Genomic DNA, 18,887 nt, shown 5'->3' on the forward strand with positions numbered 1-18,887 from the left:
ATGGCATGTTTTAATTTTTTCTCAACATGTTAAACTCAGAAAAATTGTACACTTATATATGAAAAGTGTCATATTTAATGTGTTCTCTGTGGAGGATGTGTAACTTATTTTCACTAAACGTAATTTGACCGGGGGTGCCAACTTTTGCAAACTTTTTTTACGACTACATTTTCAAAATAAACTGAAGTTGAGATATTTACATTTATCATGAGTATAAAATTTAATTCATCATGAGTTAAAAAAACTAAAATTTTATTTTAAAAATGCTGTTCCACATTTTCATGTCACTACCGAACTACCAAGGTTTAGCTCATACTTTTTTTACCACAGCCCTGCATTTTGTGTGTTATGATTGTTTTGATAATGACCAAATGGAATGTTGAATCAGTTGTTTTAATATAATAATAATAATAAAACCCTCTGGGGTCGAAGGGCTTTTCCTCAGTTCTTTCAATAAGATTCGACATGATAGCCATATGTTTCATATCAAAATGTTCAGAACAATCTCTGCTCTCTCTCACCTGTGTCTCTGATGTGGACTGAATGAAGAATGAAGGGCTTATTGCGTGATGGGTCAGTCCTTAGTGATTTCCTGGGTGTCCACTGGTCAGTTTCACATAAATTGTAGACGGACACGCGAATCCACCTGTTACACATATGAGAGGCAGATGACGTGTTTCTTAAGCCCTCTTCACAGCCTCATAACTCGAGATGTGAGTCACATAAGATCTTGTGATAAGATGGAATCAAAGGGGTTCATGAAATGTTTGAACTGTGTTTCTGCGCGGTATTAGGCAAAGATAGTTAAAAGTCTGAAGTGTGTTTTGAACTCTGTCTTTGAACCAGCTCTGCAGAATGATCCATACGTGGCATTAGACAACCTTATGTATTCTGATTTTTCCTCCTATACCGTTACGCTTCTGTTCATCCAGGTCTTACCCTCAGTCTCTTTCACTCTCCACATCAATTCTGCTTTCCTCTCTCTTACTGGCTTCACCTGCCATTTACAGGTGCTGTATCTGTCACTGTAGTCCAGAACATTTCTCATTTCTCTCTCTCTCTCTGTCTATCCCTGCAGAGCACCTTTAAGTTTAAGTCAGAGAGTGACATCCATCTGGCTGAACACCATAAACAGGTGTTGTATGATGGGAAATTGGCCAGCAGTATCTGTTTCACCTACAACGCCAAAGCCACGGACGCCCAGCTGTGTCTGGAATCATCGCCCAGAGAGAATCCCTCCATCTTTGTCCACTCGCCACACGCCCTCATGCTGCAGGTGTGTGTATACTCAGCTTTATTCTCTTTATGGGGACAAAATGTCCCTGTAATGATAGGAAAACATAAACAATTCAACATTCTAGGGACAATCAGCATTATTAATTGCCCAAACAAGTTAAGTTTTGGTTTAGACACAACACTGTTAGCTACATTGTGTCATACTGTTTTCTATAAAATGGTTGCTTAAACTATATAAACAAGTACAGTACTGTGCAAAAGGTAGAGACCATCCTTAATTCATCTCATGTCTAGTCAAAATTACCATTAAGTACAAGTTTTTTCAGTATTTAGTTTGTCCGCCTTTTGGTCTGGACTGGTCTATTTGTGTCTCAAATGTTCTTTTTTGTCTGTTTTCTTTTCTCAGTAAGAGCTTCTTAACAGCTACATATCCTTTCAGACTCATAGTGTTGAGTTGTCTTATCACAGTGGAAGGATGGATAGAAACACCTTTTTCGGATATGAAGCAGCTTGGTTTTCTCTCAAGGATGAAAGCTATAAGTTCTGTTTATCGGACAGTGACAGTTCCGGTGGTCTACCAGGACTTGCTTGGTTGTTATGAATCCTAGTTTTAGAAAATTCAGTTTTTTCACTTATTTTGCTTGACCTTCTCCTTCCTTATGCAAGTGAATTATCTCAAATCAAATCTCCTTGTCAAATATGAATAGTTTGTACCTAGTGGTCTTTCTGATTGTTAAATGAAATATATGAAGATTGGGATGATGTAACAACTTAATATGGTTTAAGGGAAGTGCTTGACGAATTAGACATGTTATTTGCTCGGTGTTAACTGTGCAGAAAACTGTAAATCCAGTGCTTACATTACAGGAAAAACCCGCCCTTGTTTCTTCTTCCACAAGGTTTTTCTTTTTTTCATGCTTTTTTTTAACATCACCTTAAAGCCCTAACTGGCCTTTGCATTGTGGGAATATTTTATGATGAATGTATATGAAGAAATGTGTAAAAAAGAAACTTTACAGAGTCAAAAAAAAATTCTTGTAATTTTAAAACATTTCACTTTACAGCACAACTTTACAGGAAGTATATGTAGCTTTTTGTTCTGTAAAGTTAATGTTTTTTTTGGTTTTTTTTTAATTTTTACCCGATTTTTCTCCCCAATTTAGTCGTCTCCAATTCCACCCGCTAGTTAGGACTCCCCCAATCACACGATGCTATCAACGCTAGGAGGGTGAAGGCTAACACAGGCTTCCTCCGAGACCTGTGAAGCCCCACCGTTTCTTTTCGAGCTGCCGCTCACGCAACGTCATTAGACAGCCGAACGCGCTCGGAGGAAAGCGCCAACCACCAGATCTGCTACGTCAGCTAACAGACGCCTGCGCTGACTAGCATCGCACTGAGTGATGGGGGAAGAGGAAGGGGCCATCCTATCCACCCAGGGAGAGCGAGGCCAATTGTGCTCCCTTGGACTCCCAGCTACGGATGGCTGTAGCATCACCAGGGATCGAACTCGCGATCTTCTGATGATAGGGCCAACGCTTAGACGTTATTAGAAGTTATTATTAGAAGTTATTGTTTTAAAGCTACAAGATTTTTTTTTTTTTGACTGTTTTTAATAAAGTGATTCTTGTAAATACCTGCTGGGATTTATTTGTCAACGTTGAAGAGCAGTGTTAAAAATACTCCCATGAGTCACTCTGTTTCCCTGTGTTCCCTCTTATTTCTTTCTTTCTCCTGCAGGATGTGAAGGCCATTGTGACCCACTCCATCCACAGCGCCATCCATTCTATTGGGGGCATCCAGGTGCTCTTCCCTCTCTTCGCTCAGCTCGACTTCCACCAGCACAATGAGAGCCAGGTGGAGACCACTGTTTGGTAAGTGCCCTTATCTGACCCTTGATTATCTGACCAGGGACACAGCGGGGTTTATGGTAGAAAAGCTATTTTATATCCAGTATATAATAAGGCATGTAGTACAATGGAGTTGCTAGGGAGAAAGCACAAGGCCCCTTTACTACTAGAAAGAGAGATTGTTAAAAAGCCTTCAATTTCCCGAAAAGTTGGAATTTGTTTTTTAATTTATTACAGGCCAAAGAAAATGAACTGATCTCTGCTTTCAGTTTTTATTAGCATTTCACTTACGGTCACCATTTTTGGATTTGAAGTATTAATTTTAAGACATTATTCAGTAATACTGCTGTTAATTATTTGGCAACTACTATGAAATTAATATGTGAGTTATGTAGGTATGAGAATGAGGAGATGAAGTGTGAGTCTATAGCCTAATAATCTGTTATTAATCTGACTAATAGCTCAATTGGAATACAATATGTCCATGAATACACCTAAATCGGAATAGGCTAGTCTGACTGAGGCCATTCGGAATACAATTCCTATCCGATTGAACGAGGTGGGTAATCCTGTAAATAATCTGTCGGATATAAGAATAATAGCCATGTAAACACGTGTATCTGATTACATTCCCAATCAGAAAGTTTAAGTATGTTCTGCGCATGTTTGTTCGCATCATAGCAAAAGTTTATAACGGTGCGGCAGCAGAAAATGGTCTGCAGAGGAGATGAAGTTTATGCTCTGAGCTCTAACCCTAACCCTAGACAGCGGTGGGACGGGCGTCCAGCCTATGTGTCTCATGACACAACGTCTTCCTCTCAGCCTTCTTTAATAAGGACATGTGATGTATGTTTTCCTGAGTCTGACATCATTTAAAGCAATTAAAAACATAAGCACTGCTCACTGCTGCTCATCTCACTCATCTAACATCTACACTAAGTGGTACTCTATGCATGTGTGTAAGTTTGGATCTGATTATTTGTAGTGCGCATGTAAACAGAGATTTTCCATCAGATTGTTGAGTAAAGTGAACAGATAAACACCTCAGTCTTAATTTATAATCAGAATGTATTCAATCGGATTGGCAAAAATCTTTGTAAGTAAACACAGACACTGATGGTTTAAGAGGTTAAATATCTGTTTTTTGGTGCATTTTTGTGCACTGGATCAAAAAGTGAAGTTGACTCAATACATCGATATTCCAATATTATTAATATTGATTATTAATATTAATAGATATTTTAATCTAACAAGTACACTTTTTTACATTGTTAAATTAGTTTGCTGACTGAAATCTCTGAACTTATACACTGATGAGCCAAAACATTATGACCTCTCAAAGATGCGTGTCAAGGTCTGTGTTAGGTTATACAGTAAGCAAACAGTTGGCTTTCATAGTAGACGTATTGGATGTGTGAGAAATAAGCAGGTGTGAAGACCTGAGCGACTTCAACAAGGGCCACATCATCATGGCCAGATGACTGAGTTATATGCTAGAAACGGAAAGTCTATCCTGTCATAACCAACTGAAGGGCTACAGTGGCACAAGTAGAATTTTTTATGATGGTTATAGGAGCAATGTGTCACAACACACAGTGCATCACATCCTGCTGCATATGGGGCTGTGTAGCCATGGACGGGTCAGAGTATCCATGCTAACCCCTGTACTTAGGTCACCAGGTTTGATGAGTCCTGTTTCCTTTACATTGCATGGTCGGCCGGGTACTTGTGTGCCATTTACCTTGGGAAGTGATGGTACCAGGAGGCACTGTAGAAAGAGGACAAACATGTGGAGGAAGTGTGATGTTCTGGGCAATGTTCTGCTATGAAACCCTGGGTCTGGGCATTCATGTGGATGACTCATGCCTCCTACCTAAACATTGCTGTAGATCACGTAAGCACCTTCATGGCAGTGGCATTCCCCGATGGCAGTGGCCTCTTTCAGGAAACGCACCCTGCACCTCACAACTTAGAGGACTGAAAATAATCTGCTGTTAATGTCTTCGTGCCAGATACCACAGAGGTCTTGTAGAGTCAGTCCGACTCCACCTGTCAGAGCTGTTTTGGCAGCACATAGAGGACCAGCAGCAAATTAGGCAGGGGGTCATTATATTTTGGCTCATTGGTGTATTTCAAAACTGAAGTCTGCACAAATCAGTAGGTCATATTCTCTGCATTTATTAAGTTGCTGATAGAGGATACCTTAAAGGGAAATTCTATCCTAAAACTAGAGTTTAAAACTAGAGTTTAATATGTTGTGCAGTGTTCTGTAGTGCAGCATTGTGTCCCTCAGCCTTATCAGTGTGACAGAATTCCAGATTTCATATCATTTTTATGTTTTGATTAATCAGTGTTCTCTTACTACAATGCCCAGCATGCATTTCGCAAAATTTGTTGATGGGGAATCCCTGTGGTGTCAACCAATCCTGACTGCTAACCAAGCATTAGTGTAACTTTTACCTCTTACCTTGGTTGGTGATTTATTCACCACAAAACACCAGTCAGAGCGTTTCACCATTTCAGCCAGAGAAGAGAAGCCAAACTGAGGCAAGATATCGAGGCTGCCAGATCACAATCTTTAAATTTTAGCTAGTAAAAGTAAATCATAAAAATATTTCCAACAGTCTGCTCCCAGAACCACTTTCCAAAGTTGTAGTTTTTCAAAAGTTCTTCCCACCTTCACGATACCTCATCAGAAGAGTTTTTTCTAGTCTTTAAACTGAAGAATCTCACTCTAGACACTGCTGCAGCGCTGCTATATAATGAAACTAGGCATGTTTACAACAGATGTAGGGATGGTTACATTTTTCATTTTGGCTGTAATGCTCCTTTAAAAAATGACCCATCACAGTTCACATATCTGTTCTTCTTACAGTAAGTGGTTTACAGCCTTCATTTGAATGCCCACAGCAGGCCGACGGTGGTTCTTGTTTATGCTTTTCTCCAGATTCAGGCCAGCAATATTTTGTTTAGGTTCATTAGTGCCTTAACATCAGTGTCATCCCTTAATGATACTGACTTATTTGTGATGTTAAAGTTGGTTGTATTCATCAGTGGTGTGCATTGATTTAGCCTGTTCTGATGTTGAATGAAAGAGTCAATGCGGTGTTTCTCTCTGAGGGCCAGAGCTGAGCTGGCCAGGCCATTCTGCAGGGCTTAGTGGACCAGCCTAAAGCTGACTGTAATCCTGGTTTAGCTGTTCCGAGAGTGCTGTGCCCACTCTCAGTCCCCAACAACTCCTCATCGCCCTTGGTCTCACCCCTCTCCCTCTCTCTCTCTCTCTTTCTCTCTCTCTCTCTCTCTAACTGTGAGGCTGCAGGAGGATCAGTGTTTTCTGTACAATGAGCTGCTGTATAATCTAACGTCAGTCGCTACTTTGCAAAATCATGGAGTGTTCTCTAGGGATTTGCCACTTATAGCATATATTCTATGATACTGATGTCTAAAAATGTATGTGCACTGTCTGTCAAACGTTTCAATCAAACAATCAGCCTTTATTTTGACTCGGAAGTACATTGAGGGTGACCCTAATTTACAATGTAGCCGGGCAAATTACAAGGGATTGAAAAAGTTGAAATGAAATTTACCAACTAAAACAAATGAAAAACAATCAAGACAAGAAGATTTCTATAAAAAATAAATGAAATAAATAATAAATAAAATAGAAATAACAGCTCAAATAGAAAACAGGCATAATATCAATACAATAGACAATGAAAACACATTAAAATGAAATAAAAGAACCAACTTAGATAGTAAGCAGTAAGAAAACTAAAATTATTTACTAGAATAGAACAGTAAAATGATTACAATGAAATAAAACAGTTGCAATAAAATATTAAAATAAAATTGATACTACTACTACTAATAATAATAATTAGTTGGGTTTTTGCAAAGGTCTAGTTAGCAGCTATTTGCTAATAGTATATATTGCAGTGCTTGTATTCCTTAAAGTGTCTTCATTGGTAAAGAGCAGATTTTGCCTAAATAATGTTTTGACAGTTTTCCAAACTATTGTTAAAAGCACATATGGAAACCAGTGATGTTGTAAACTGAGAGTAGGGGTGTAATGGTACAGTCACAGATTGGTCCACACTGCGATTTGGACATCGCAGTTTGATACGAGTTTGTCACAGTGTGAAAAAATCAGCAAAAACACCCAAAAGCATAAGGCTAAGTTTCTTTTCATTTATTTTGAACAGACTGTGGTGCGAGTTACAGTTTGTTCCACCTAGTTTCATACAGTCCCCCCCAGAGGTAGTTTGCACAGCCTGTAGTGTGGGTGATTTGCACTTGACGGGGAAAGTTACTAACATTAACTAACGTGTTGAACGGTGACCGTTCAACTTCAGTTGTGATTTTATAGTTGGGAGCAGAGAAAACACAGAAGAATTCATGAGACTTTGTGCTGAATCTCTTCACAGGTGCTAAAATACTGCAGGCTGTGGGTAGAGCTAAGTCTCATTTCATTTGTTTAATTTCGGCTTGTGGTTTTTAAAATCTTTTTATTTACCTTGATAGCTGGTATCCTCACCTCTCACTCACTGTTCAAACACCTTAAACTCAGCCTCACAGCTCATCAGTAGTCAGGAGTTATGATGATACTGCAGTTATGAAGCCTTGAAAGACCAAATCATTTGGCACTAGCTGCAGATGGAAGCTCTTCCCTAGACTGCTAACTTGCTAACAGCTTAAGGTTTCCAGGTGGAATTTGTGCTTGTAAAATTTTGTTTCACATTACATTCACCAGTCTTCGCACATACCATGTATTCTCAGTATGACTGCATGCACTGTACCTAAATGCCCATACCGTGATGGTTCAGGACGAATACATGTACCGTTACAACCCTAACTGAGAGGTTGGAGTGCAGATGAGGGCTGACGTCACAACAAGGGATACAATTAGTGGGCTTAAAAAATAGAGCTTTTGTCAGTTGTTTGACAAAAAATGGCAATATCTGAACATCTGTCTGTGCATAATATTTATCATACATTAGTTATTGCAAACTAGCAAAGGAAATGTGTTTATTTGTGAAAAAGAGTTTTAAAAAAAGTGTCCCCAAACTTTTAACAGGCAGCATATAAAGGTACCTTTGTCTTTCATTAGCTCAAAGCACCAAAGACAGTTATCAAAAGAATTTCACCACTCCAACAGAGTTTAAGGAGTTAGACACGGCATACTTTGATGAACATAGAAAAAGAGAAACGGAACTGGAAGAAGATGATCAAGTATTTGAAGGACTTGGAAGAAGCATCAATGACCATCGTTATGTGGATGACACAACACTCACAGCATGAAATCAGGAAGATCTGAAGGCCCTTAGAAGGAAAGTTAAAGAACAGAGTGATAAGATGGAACTTCAGCTCAGTCTTTTCTGCGGTTCTCAATGGATGCGAAAGCTGGACAAAAAGAAAGCAGGACGGGAAGAATATTAATGCCATTAAACTTTATTGTTGGCCTGGAATTTTGAGAGTTCCTTGGACAGCAAAGAAAACAAACAAATGCAGCCCAGAACTGGAGCTCCAAACTGAAGCTCTTATTTTGGACATATTGTGAGAAGAACTAACCCACTGGCAAAGACACTTATGCTTAGAACAGCTGAAGTGAAAAGAGGACAAGGACGATCTGCAACAGGAGGGATGGCAGTAATCAGTGGAAGAATGTACAAGCCTTTAAGAAGCCTGAAGACCCAGACAGAAGACAGGATGTTCTGGGGAAACAGTATCCATATGGTTCACAGGAGTCAGAACCAACTTGACAGCACTTAAAATAGAACAAAGTTTTTGTTGTTGATGTTGTTGACTGGAAGTTGTTGTCTGAATTCAAGGGACAGAAAAATGCTGTCCTCTCATGTCTGTCTCATGTCTCCTTTTGAAGAGTGCACATTATTGAGGGTCATGTATTGATGTCTTGTGCTGATGTGTGTCTTGCAGTGCGACTCTCCTGGCCTTCCTGGTGGAGCTGCTGAAGAGCTCTGTGGCGATGCAGGAGCAGATGCTGGGAGGGAAAGGCTTCCTGGTGATCGGGTACCTGCTGGAAAAGGTTAGTGGCATCTCGGCAGTTATATATATATATATATAATTTTGGATAGGAAGCATGCGGTTAGCATGACCTGTGATGACTCTGTGTCTCTGAAGTGCCATGAAGTTATGACCATATTGTAGAGTGGATGATAATAGTTATAGATGAACAAATGTCACACAGTGTAACTGGTTTTCTTTGTTTGAGCCTGTGTCAGTCAGCAGTGGTCAATCGGGTGATCAGGAGAGCACTGTGTGTGTGTGTTTGCCCATCTCTGCTGTATCTTCCTTCTCTTCTGCTGTTTTCCTCATCCTTCTCTCTCTTCCTCATCTATCATTCTCATCTTCTTTTCCTCTTCATCCATCTCTCTCTCTCTCTCTCTCTCCCCCCCCCCCCCTCTCTCTCTACACCACTGTTTTATTTTAAAAATCTGTGCTCTGTTTTTGGGAGCCTTAGCAGAAGATAAATCTCAGCCAGGCTGTGTCAGGTTGTGCGTGTTAATGTGAGACAGCACCTGAGAGTTAGTTTGAGTGTAGCAGCAGTCCTGCTGTTAGCTGTCCCATTCACACACAGCCAGCCATCTGCTTCTGCCCCGTTCACCCACAGCCCACGCCGGCCACCCCACAGGTGCCAGCCAGCACTAATCACCCACCAACTTTGCTCAAAGTGAAAGTCCTCGTTTGACTCCAAAGTCAAACTGCAACTCTAAGTTTTTTATTTATTTTTATTTTTTAAGCAGAATGAGTCACACACACACATACACAGTGAGCTGTGCTAAAAAGGGGTTTTCAAGAGTTCTTTAGTAAAGCTAGCAGTGGTTATAAAGTCAGCTCCATAATTATTGCCACGCTTTGTCAAGAAAAAATGTCTTTGTGGATAATTAGCTCAATCTCACACTGAAAATATGAGAGAAATCTATCCTTTAATTAAAGTAAAACAAAGGCTTAGTTATTATATTTTGTGCTGCATCTATTATTAACATTGTTTTTGTTATTGTTGTTGTTGATTTTATTATTCATAATCTCCATGACTGAAGACCTGTTGTATGTTTTTTTTTATATCCTTGTAGAAGAATTCCTCGAAAGTCACAGAACCTTTTTTGTACTATACAGAATCCTTTTTTTCCTAAAAGCGATGTCCAACTCTAGTAAACAGATTTTAAGTGTCTTTTTACTATGTTGTGTATCATTTATTTTCTCTGCACATTAAAAAAAAAACAACTATTAAAATGACAAGAAATTACAAATTTAAAAATTTAAATTACCAAAGTTTTTTTTGCAGTTTTTCAAGAGTTTTTAAAAAACAGAAAGAAGTTAAAATGGTAAATTATGTAGTGTAATTATCTATTTATAGTGATTTCTTGCTATCAGCCTTAAGATTTATGAAATCCTGGATGTTAGTGTTAAAACTTAATTCTCAATATTATACAGCTTTGTCTGTCATTTTAGAATCATCTACAGCTTCTTAAAACTCTTCACTTATGTAGCTTCTTGCAAACGATTTTAAAGCTGTAGAGTACTAACATCATTCAGATCACCTTTTTTATGCCTCTGCAACAAAAATAGGTTAATGTTATTAAAAAGCACACATTCCAGACTTTTGAACTGTAGTGTATTTGATGTTGTGCTCCGTTTTGCTCTGCAGTCGTCGCGGGTGCACATCACCAGAGCCGTCCTGGAGCAGTTCCTGTCTTTCGCAAAGTACCTGGATGGCCTGAGCCACGGTGCTCCTCTCCTCAAGCAGCTGTGTGACCACATCCTGTTCAACGCGGCCATCTGGATCCACACCCCAGCCAAGGTGAGAGCGCCTCAGTGGGGTTTGGGTCACCTCCGCTGTCCCAGCGAAACACATATTTCACCCTGTCAACACGCTGCAGTGAGGAACAGCTAAACATAGCTCTGCTGTACCAGAGCAGTGCTAAAGCCAGAGGAGAAGAGAGGTGGAGGGTGAAGAGGTGCACAGTGTGTAGCACAGCATCAGCTGGAGTTGGCGATGTGTAATATAACCCAATTAGTGCCTTGATTGGTATCTCAGTGGAGGCAAACAGGATACAAACAGGATCTCCACCAGTATCTTTATCACACCACTAAGAGTCCTTGGGCAAGACTCCTAATTGCTCTGTAACATAATTAGTCTGTGTCATTCTGGATAAAAACGTCTGCCAAATACATAAATGTGAATGTTATATTAGTCGCATACAGTCGTATGGAAAAACTTGGGCTCTCCTGTTAAATGATGTTTTGTTGATTTTTATTTATTTATTTTTTTAATGAAAATAAATCAATTTCCTGTACAGAGAACATATGTCTGCACATTTTAATGCACAATTACCTTTTGTTTTTTTTTCTGCATTTAACATACTGGAAAAAATAAAAGATAAAATGCAAAGGTTATGGCACATTTTCTATTTTATGTTTTACAATTTTTCCAATATGTTAAAGTCAGCAAATAAATATAAATTATATACCAAAACGTGCAGAATAATGCCATGTTTGTTTGTTTACTGTTGAGGACATGAACTTATTTTCACTTACAAAATCAATAAAACATGTCTTTTTCAAACTTTGGCATACGACTGTAGCTTGAGTGAAAAAATAAAGAAGTAAACTTTAGACGTCAGAGAAATCTTAGCTGACTGACTTTGTTAAGGATGAGAGAAAATTTGTGGGACATTACAAAAGTATAGAAAAAATCAGAATTGGCTGTTTTTAAACTACCCTTTATCCGCATTTAACCCACCTGTGCAGTGAAACAACCACATACACACTAGTGAACACACACACACACTTGGGGGCAGTGAGCACACTTGCCCGGAGTGGTGGGCAGCCCTATCCATAGCGCCCGGGGAGCAGTTGAGCGTTAGGTGCCTTGCTCAATGGCACTTCAAGCACGTACTGTCGGCTCAGGGGGTCAAACCAGCAACCTTGCAGTCACAAGGCTGGTTCCCTAACCTCCAGCCCAGGACTGCCCCCCTTTTTTTAGCAATGCAACATGCAGTTATATGCAAAAATTTAAACACCCCTGGCCAAATTACATGTTTTGGTGATTTTCTAAGTTAAAATAACTTAAATGAGGAAATTTCCTGCAAATTTCAGTGCACAACTTTTATTTATTTGGTGAGTGTATTGTGTAGGAAAAAATAAAACACAAGCTATAAAATGTGCTATAACTTTTGCTCAGGCCACGTTATGTCCTATGTTAAAGTCAGCAAATAAACAGCAGTTATATATTAAAATGTGCAGGACTGTGTCCTCCGTAAAGGGCAAGAAAAACATGTAATTTGACCATATGATTGTACTTTTGTCCATTTAGATAATAGCATGTTGTACACTGGCAAAAACTACATAAACACGTGTATTTCTATTATCTAAGAACTCGGTACAGTTTGAGGCAGCTGGTTGAAGCAGCGAGTTTCCATTACAGGCAGCACGGTGGCGCAGTGGGTAGCGCTGTCGTCTCACAGCGAGAAGGGCCTGGGTTCGATTCCCAGCCGGGCTACCAGGGTCATTTCTGTGTGGAGTTTACATGTTCTCCCCGTGTCTGCGTGGGTTTCCTCCCACAGTCCAAAGACATGCAGTCAGTGACCTGTCCAGGGTGCATCCTGCCTTCCGCCCAATGACAGCTGGGATAGGCTCCAGCACCCCACCGCGACCCAGAAGGTTAAGCGGTTTAGATGATGTATGTATGTAAGTTTCCATTACTTGTTACATTAGCTACACTGGCCTTTGTGTAGCTAATGTAACACTAACTAAAACTAAAAAAGCAACTTCAGTCTTTTAGGTGACCAACTGAATTTTGAGTTCAATGCAAAATGATGGAAATTAGATTTTTCTTGCACAAAAAGTGTGAGTTTGATCGCTCCAGTTACTCATGCAGGCAGAGCAGGCAGAGTTGTACGCGCTCGTGAGAGAAAGTGTGTGTCAGAGCCGCAGATGAAGATGGCCTATTTGTTCTGCGTGTAGAGGCGTTTTTTCACTCCTGCTCAGATTAGCTTTTGAAGTTAGAACTGTTGAAATATTGACTGTCGTAGCTCAGCTCTGGGTCATGTAAGGTTGCTGCCGGAGTCGAGGCGAAGTGATCATTTTTTTATGGTCCTCTGCAGTTTTGTCATGCTGAGCACCCGCTGCTTGTCGTCACAGTTGGTCTGTAAACTCAGAGGGAAGTTTGTTTTGAAATGCTAAAAGATTGAAATTTGGCCCCCTGCGCTCTGTAATGACCCGTGAAGGAGTGGATGAGGCGTATCAAAGAGGGACGACGCTCTGTGTGCCAAACACACTCGGCTCAGCCACCAGGCCATGAGGACCCTTCATGAATAAATAAGAGTGGTGTGGAAATACATGTAGGAGAGAGAGAGAGAGAGAGAGAGAGAAGAGAGAGGGAGAGAGGGAGGCTGCTGCATCTCTGGAGACCAGCCACAACTCAGAAAATAGAACAGAGAGAGAGAAAGAGAGAGACTTGTGTAAGCAAGATCGAGAGTAGGGGAGAGAGGGCGAGACTTGGATGAGAGAGCGAGAGAGCGACTTGGAGGAGAAAGAATGAAAGAAAGAGAGTTACAGAGAGAAATAAAGACAAATAGAGAGAGTGAGAGAGAGCGAGTAAGAGATAATGAAGAAAGAAAAAGGGAGAGAAAAAAGAGAGGGTGAGCAACAGAGAAAGAGAGGGAGGGTCGAGTGAGAGAAATCAAGGAAGAAAGCGAGAGAAAGAGACTTGTTTGAGGAAGAGAGAGAAGGAGGGAAAGAGAGTTGGGTGAGAGATGGAGAGGAGAGGAGAGACTTAGAGGAGAGAGAGAGCAAGTAAGACAAGAAGAGAGAGAGAGATACAAAATAGTAGGGTGAGCGAGCGAGAGAGAGAGGGAGAGAGAGCGACTTGGAGGAAAGAGCAATAAAGAAAGAGAGTGACTGAGAGAGTGAAATAGACACAAATAGAGAGAGTGACAAAGAGAGAAAAAGAGAAGGAGAGAAAAAGAAAGGGTAAGCGATGGAAAAAGAGAGAGGGTTGGGTGAGAGAGATCAAGAAAGAAAGAGTGAGAGAAAAAGATTTGTTTGAGGAAGAGAGACAAGGAGGGAAAGAAAGACTTGGATGAGAGATCGAGAGGAGAGGGTAGATTCAGAGGAGAGAGAGAGAGCAAGAAAAACGAGAAAAGAGAGAGAACAAAAGCCTTGGCTGAGAGAGAGGGAGAGAGAGAGAGAGACTTAGGTGAGAGAGAAATAAAGAGAGGGTGACAGAGAGAGAAATAGAAATAGAGAGAGTAAGAGAGGGTAATGGAGAATGACGAAGAGAGAAAAAGAGAAAGAGAAAAAGAGTTGAGCGATAGAGAAAGAGACAGAGGGTCAGGTGGGAGACATGAAGAGAGAGAGAGAGAGAGAGAGAGAGGGAGAGATGGACTTGCTTGAGTGAGAGGTGAGAGAGAAAGAGAAAGAGACTTGAGTGAGAAGTAAAGAAGTAGAGAATTGATTGAGTGACTGAAAGTGAAAGAGGGAAAAAGACAGAGAGAGAGACCTGGGTGAGAGAGCTCAAGAGAGAGGGGGAGAGTTGTGTGTGAGAGAGATAGAGAGATGCAGTAAATTGTAGGTGATAAATTGCAGTAGAGTGCTCCAGTAAACCCAGTAAACAGCAGAAGCTGTCTGTCTGTCTCTTGTAGATGAGTATGAGAGTGGTCTCAGACTGGTGGTCCCCTCCAGGCAAGTCAGCTCTTCACACTAGTATCATATTCACTTACTGTCGGCTCTGGGCGAGCTCTACTGGGAGAGCCACGCTTTAATTGGAAGAGCTATCTACACTCATCAGTGTTTCCCTCCCATCCTCTGAGACCGGTGCCGCAGTGCCGTCTAAAGTCCTGGTTAGCCTACAGCCTTAGAGACCAGCTCAGACCCATTCTCCTCTACAGGTTCCTCACTACATTTCACTATCATGTCTAATGGTTAGTGTGCTGTCACTATAGTAAAAAAAAGAGAGGAGAAAACGTTTGTAATTCAAGGTCCGATATCACGGAAAACCCGATTTTCCCTTGATTTTTAAAAAACAGTTTGATGTAGTATGTAAACATTGTCAACGTTTCGACTTGTGACATTCACTGCTTAGTCCATACAGTCCATATATGGAATTTGACTGGTTGCACAAGGCAGCCATTTAAAATCAGGTAATTTGCACATATCAGCTTTAAAATCACAGTTAAGTAACATATAGCTTGTTTAATTCTAATGGATTAAGTGAGGCTGGAAAATGGTCATGTGAAAATAGTTCTACCAGAAAGACTCCAGAGACGAACATGAAGAAAGAAAAAAGTAGTTTAATCTCAATTATATTTAACAATTCGATAGATAACAATTTTTGTAAGTTGAAGTCCTTGGCTTGGGCCCTGTCATCGACTCAGGTCTTCAAACGTGTAGACCCTCACAGATCCTGCCGTATAGGGATGGCAGGGGGCGGAGCCTAACCCCTCAGGCAACCGGGCGGGGACCAACTGTTGGTGGTGGGGAGGAAGGAGGGGAATGATAAAACATCAGCATCTGAAAGCAGCAAAGCAGACGTGCAAGTCGAGTCATTTTGAAAACATTGGAGCTTTGGAGTCTCCCTGGCAGAATTTGCAGTAAAGCTTTTGTTTATTTAAACAGAAAGTTTTTGCATGTAAACCTTAAAGTCATAAACATATCAGTATGCATGCTTCAGAACATGTTACCAATTTAGTACCATTTCAACACTTAACACAAAAGATGATGGTAACTGCAATGAAAACTCATTCAAATATTACACTCATATTAGTAAATGAACATTACATTGAAAACAATTGTCAGTGTACAATTGAACATATATAGATGGGGGGGCAGTCATGGGCTGGAGGTTAGGGAACCAGCCCTGTGACCAGAGGGTCGCTGGTTCGATCCCCTGAGCTGACAGTACGCAACTGAGGTGCCCTTGAGCAAGGCACCCAACCCCCAACTGCTCCCCAGGTGCCATGGATAGGGCTGCCCATCGCTCCGCCAGTGTACTCACTGCCCCCCACTGTGTGTGTTCACCAGTGTGTATGCAGTGTTTTATTGCACGGATGGGTTAAATGTGGAGGTGAATTTTCCCCGTTGTGGGACAAATAAGGGTCACTTAAATGTTTTGAGCCCCCTATGTTCAACACTGACACCCCCCAAAACCTGCTAAAATGCTTGATGATCAGGATAAACAAAGCTCAATAGCAGCTTAGCTTGCTAGCATTACTAGGTACTGCTCATCCTAGCAAGCAATACAAACTGAGGATCAGTTTTGTGATTTTTAATGCATTGAAATGAATCCTTATTGTGAAAACTGTGTGTTTTCATGTGACACATACCAATGACTCTAACTAGGTAAATATAGACTGTTGAATTAAGACAACACATTCCGTGTATTTTGCTTACTTGATATGAATACTTGATATGGTTGCCTAACTTTGTGTATAAAGCAAACATGGCAGCCTTAAAACTGGCTAAAAACTGCTGAGAGATTGTATATTTATGCTTATTTCAGTTTCACTTTAGTCCATCTTAATTTTCATATCTTTTACAAGAAAATATACTAAAACACAAAACTGACATTTCACAGCATTTTGAGTGGTTGTAAGTGGTCTGCATCAAATATATACTTTCAATGCAGTTTATTGGTCCATCATGAACTGTTCACACAATATAAGGGTCAGCTGTTTTTTTTCAAATAGTATAAAAAATTGAGTTGTGCAGTTTTGAAATGACCACGGCAATGTGAAGCAGGAATGTAGGTGTAATGTGCTTTAATTCCTTTCTGAAGCTTCTTTGTGTTTTGACGCTGCTGTATGTTGGGATGGGAATGCCCTATTAATTAAAGTGGAGATTAAGGAGCTTAATTAAAGATGGAGTTTGGAACAGTTCACAGTGTAGCCAGAGGTTACATAGATCCAAGTTAATCCTCGTATGAACCCTTTTGCATGATGGTAGTGAGCTACTCTAAGTGCCACATACTGACTCTATTATCAGCAAAGCTCTAGTATTATAGCAACGCTAGCACTAACCAGCACACAGATATAGTTACCATCCTGCTGTAATACTGTGTACTTCATGATATAATCATGTATCATGAAATTGATATTTTGGGAATTTTTTTGAAAGTATTAGTTTGGCTTCTTTAAAGGGGTATTCTACTGATTTTCCAGAATTTCTCCATAATTCAGTGGTTAAGATATGAACAAAGTAATTGAGAGTAGTTTGCTGTGAAATGGTTACTTTGTAGAGAAACTTATAGACTCTGATTTCTTTTACCATTTTATTGACTATCCAAAACCACCCAGGGAACCTACATGTAAATTGTAATGTAAATTAGTGGTACATCTGGAAAAAAGAGTTTTCTTTGGGGACTATTTTGCCTTAGAACACCCTTCATGTATCCCTCCACCATGACTGGATTAAAATTCATTAATTTAAAACATGTTAAAATATGTTTTAGACCAAATCGTTGTCACGCAAGTACCACAAAACAATGTCTCAGACATCAGGCTGAGTATTCATAACCTTTCAAGTAATAACTTTGTAATAACACACACTAACACACCACCACCATGTCAGTGTTACTGCAGCGCTGAGAATGATCACCGCCCAAATAACAAAGTATGCAGAGAAACAGATGGACTACAGTCTGTAATTGTAGAACTACAAAGTGCACCTATATAGTAAGTGGAGCTGATAAAATGGACAATGAGCATAGAAACAAGGAGGTGGTCATGATGTTATCCCTGATTGGAGTATGTAAATGTACAAAAGCAAATTAACAAAGTCATAAAAAGAAGCAGCCGTGTGAGTTTTGTCCATATTTCTTATAAAAATGTAGATTATTTTTATTTATTTATTTATTTATTTTTAACCAAACAATTGCTTTAAAGTCAGCTTCCACTTTTGTGTCTGTCCTCCAGGTACAGTTGTCGTTGTACACTTACCTGTCAGCAGAATTCATCGGCACAGCAACCATCTACAACACCATCCGGCGAGTGGGGACGGTGCTGCAGCTCATGCACACACTGAAGTACTATTACTGGGCAGTTAACCCAGCACCCTGCAGCTCCATCACCCCTAGAGGCCTGGGTGAGTCTCCCGCACCTGACCTACAGATGACTGCTTTGCCTGCTCTACTCTGTGTAAACTCTGATTCAGCTCACTGCATTATCATCCAGCACTTCATTTAGCCAGTTTAGTTTGAAAGAGGGGGGGCAGAACCTTTTCACACACCTCAGGGACCCTCAGGACCTGGAGAGTACACACACGCCTATCTGTTGCATATGCATAATACACACACTTCCACAAATTCTACTAAAACATATCACGTATCACTCATCACACATGTACACAAGACAGACCATCAACACACACACAGACCCCTGGGATGATTACACATACATCAAAAGCTGCAGATTAGACTGTTTTGTGGTATATTATTTAGGTTTCATAGACATATTCAGCTTTTATTTAATGATCTCAAGTTTTTATTTTACATATTTGAGGCCACCCTTCATTTATTTAATTCACAGTCAAAACAGCCCTTAAGTAAAAGTTGTTATTCATTTTTCAGCATCAGTAAAAAGCAGAAAATGTATATTCAACAGAGAATTACACAGAACACCCAACAGCTACAGTTAATATCAAATTGTTTACAATTTTTGTGTCAATGATTTACCTTTATTACACTTTCCATTCTTCTCAAGAGACTTGCTTTCAGTTTCGCAAAGAAATCTGCAGGGATAATTTTCCGCACCTCCAAAGTTCAGTCTTAGAAGTTGGTTGCATGATCTA

The 18,887-nt window shown here is 40.1% G+C and overlaps 1 protein-coding gene across 1 annotated transcript in view; it reads left to right on the plus strand.

Annotated features, from left to right (window-relative positions):
• LOC118826373 (neurobeachin-like) overlaps nt 1-18,887 on the plus strand; it is a 228,458-nt gene that overhangs the window by 152,785 nt on the left and 56,786 nt on the right. Inside the window, exons 12-16 of the mRNA XM_036597338.1 lie at nt 1,079-1,276; nt 2,974-3,107; nt 9,018-9,126; nt 10,750-10,902; nt 18,014-18,182. Of these exons, the coding sequence (XP_036453231.1) occupies nt 1,079-1,276; nt 2,974-3,107; nt 9,018-9,126; nt 10,750-10,902; nt 18,014-18,182 (763 nt within the window). The remainder of the gene's footprint in view (nt 1-1,078; nt 1,277-2,973; nt 3,108-9,017; nt 9,127-10,749; nt 10,903-18,013; nt 18,183-18,887) is intronic.

This window comes from Colossoma macropomum, unplaced genomic scaffold (assembly GCF_904425465.1).
Source record: "Colossoma macropomum unplaced genomic scaffold, Colossoma_macropomum, whole genome shotgun sequence".
In the NCBI taxonomy this organism is placed as follows: domain Eukaryota; kingdom Metazoa; phylum Chordata; class Actinopteri; order Characiformes; family Serrasalmidae; genus Colossoma; species Colossoma macropomum.